Source organism: Condylura cristata, unplaced genomic scaffold, assembly GCF_000260355.1.
Source record: "Condylura cristata isolate star-nosed mole 26May11 unplaced genomic scaffold, ConCri1.0 scaffold00016, whole genome shotgun sequence".
Classification (NCBI taxonomy): Eukaryota; Metazoa; Chordata; class Mammalia; order Eulipotyphla; family Talpidae; genus Condylura; species Condylura cristata.
The window spans coordinates 32358851-32360049 of NW_004567117.1; the positions used below are offsets into that span (position 1 = coordinate 32358851).

At 51.7% G+C, this 1199-nt stretch overlaps 1 protein-coding gene across 1 annotated transcript in view; it reads left to right on the plus strand.

Annotated features, from left to right (window-relative positions):
• The window catches only part of MAPK4 (mitogen-activated protein kinase 4), a 128064-nt gene that overhangs the window by 115790 nt on the left and 11075 nt on the right, over positions 1-1199 (plus strand). Inside the window, exon 3 of the mRNA XM_012725791.1 lies at positions 799-943. Within this exon, the coding sequence (XP_012581245.1) occupies positions 799-943 (145 nt within the window). The remainder of the gene's footprint in view (positions 1-798; positions 944-1199) is intronic.

Genomic DNA, 1199 nt, shown 5'->3' on the forward strand with positions numbered 1-1199 from the left:
CTTCTCACTTAGGATCTGTTTTCTCACTTTAGAATTCCCATAATGCAAAGGGACTTTTTCCAGCTTCCTGAATTACATAGAGAATGATTTTGAATGTTCATCCCTGTGCTTTTCTGTGCTTAAACACCAATGTCATCGCTATATCCTACAGCGGGGGGTTCTATCCCAGCATCCATCACTGAGCAGTAGCTGGAATCTGCGAGAGCACTGATCTCGCAGCAAGACTCCTCCAGCTTATCCACTCTCACTTAGAACCGCTTCCCCAGGCACCCCACCTGCGCCATAAGGAAGCCAGCCTTACCTGTTCTTAGCACAGACTCGGTGCTGGCATCGGGGAGCTTTCATTCACCACACCTGCACCAACGCAACTGACTGGCTTTCAGACAAACCATGAGGTACAGCTATTTCTGAAATGCAGTCACTGGATAAATGCAATTCCAGTGTGTCATTATTACTCCATCGAGGGGAGTCACGGGCTTGAGTAGGACTCCTAGTTACCCACCTTCTTACTACTGCCAGGGGGGCGGGGAAACATTCCTTCTAAAGTGGTGGGTCCTCGAATCCTTTATCTCTTTCTACACAGAATTCCCAGGCCTTATAAGATTGCCCCACTCGACCCTTTGAGCTCCACAAACTCTGGTTGAGCCCCTCTGACCAGACTGCCACTGTGCTCCTGCATGATCTGCAAGTAGGGGACACAGAAAGGGGCCCTGCAGGGGCTATGTCCCCATGTGAACAGGCTGGGAGGGTGGGTCTCTGCAGATGCCTGAGCATCAGAACCAGGGTTTTGTCTTCCAGGGTTATCTGTCTGAAGGCTTGGTAACAAAGTGGTACCGCTCACCGCGCCTGCTCCTCTCCCCTAACAACTATACCAAAGCCATCGACATGTGGGCCGCTGGATGCATCCTGGCGGAGATGCTCACGGGGAGGATGCTCTTCGCAGGTGAGCTGCCGTCCGTGCCTCCTCCTGCACGCTAACCATGAGGCACGCTCGTCTTTCTCTTTGAACTTACTTCTGTGGCTTTCACAGCACGGCTTGGAAGCATTTTATTATCATCTCTTGAAAAATCCTGGAGCAGTTAAGAGTAGCCTTTGAGCACGGAACCCGCAAGCAAGGCGCCCCTTGCATTCAGACACAGTCATGGTTGGGAACACCCAGCCCACAATTCCAGCCTCTTCCTTTGCTCTCTCTGCCACTG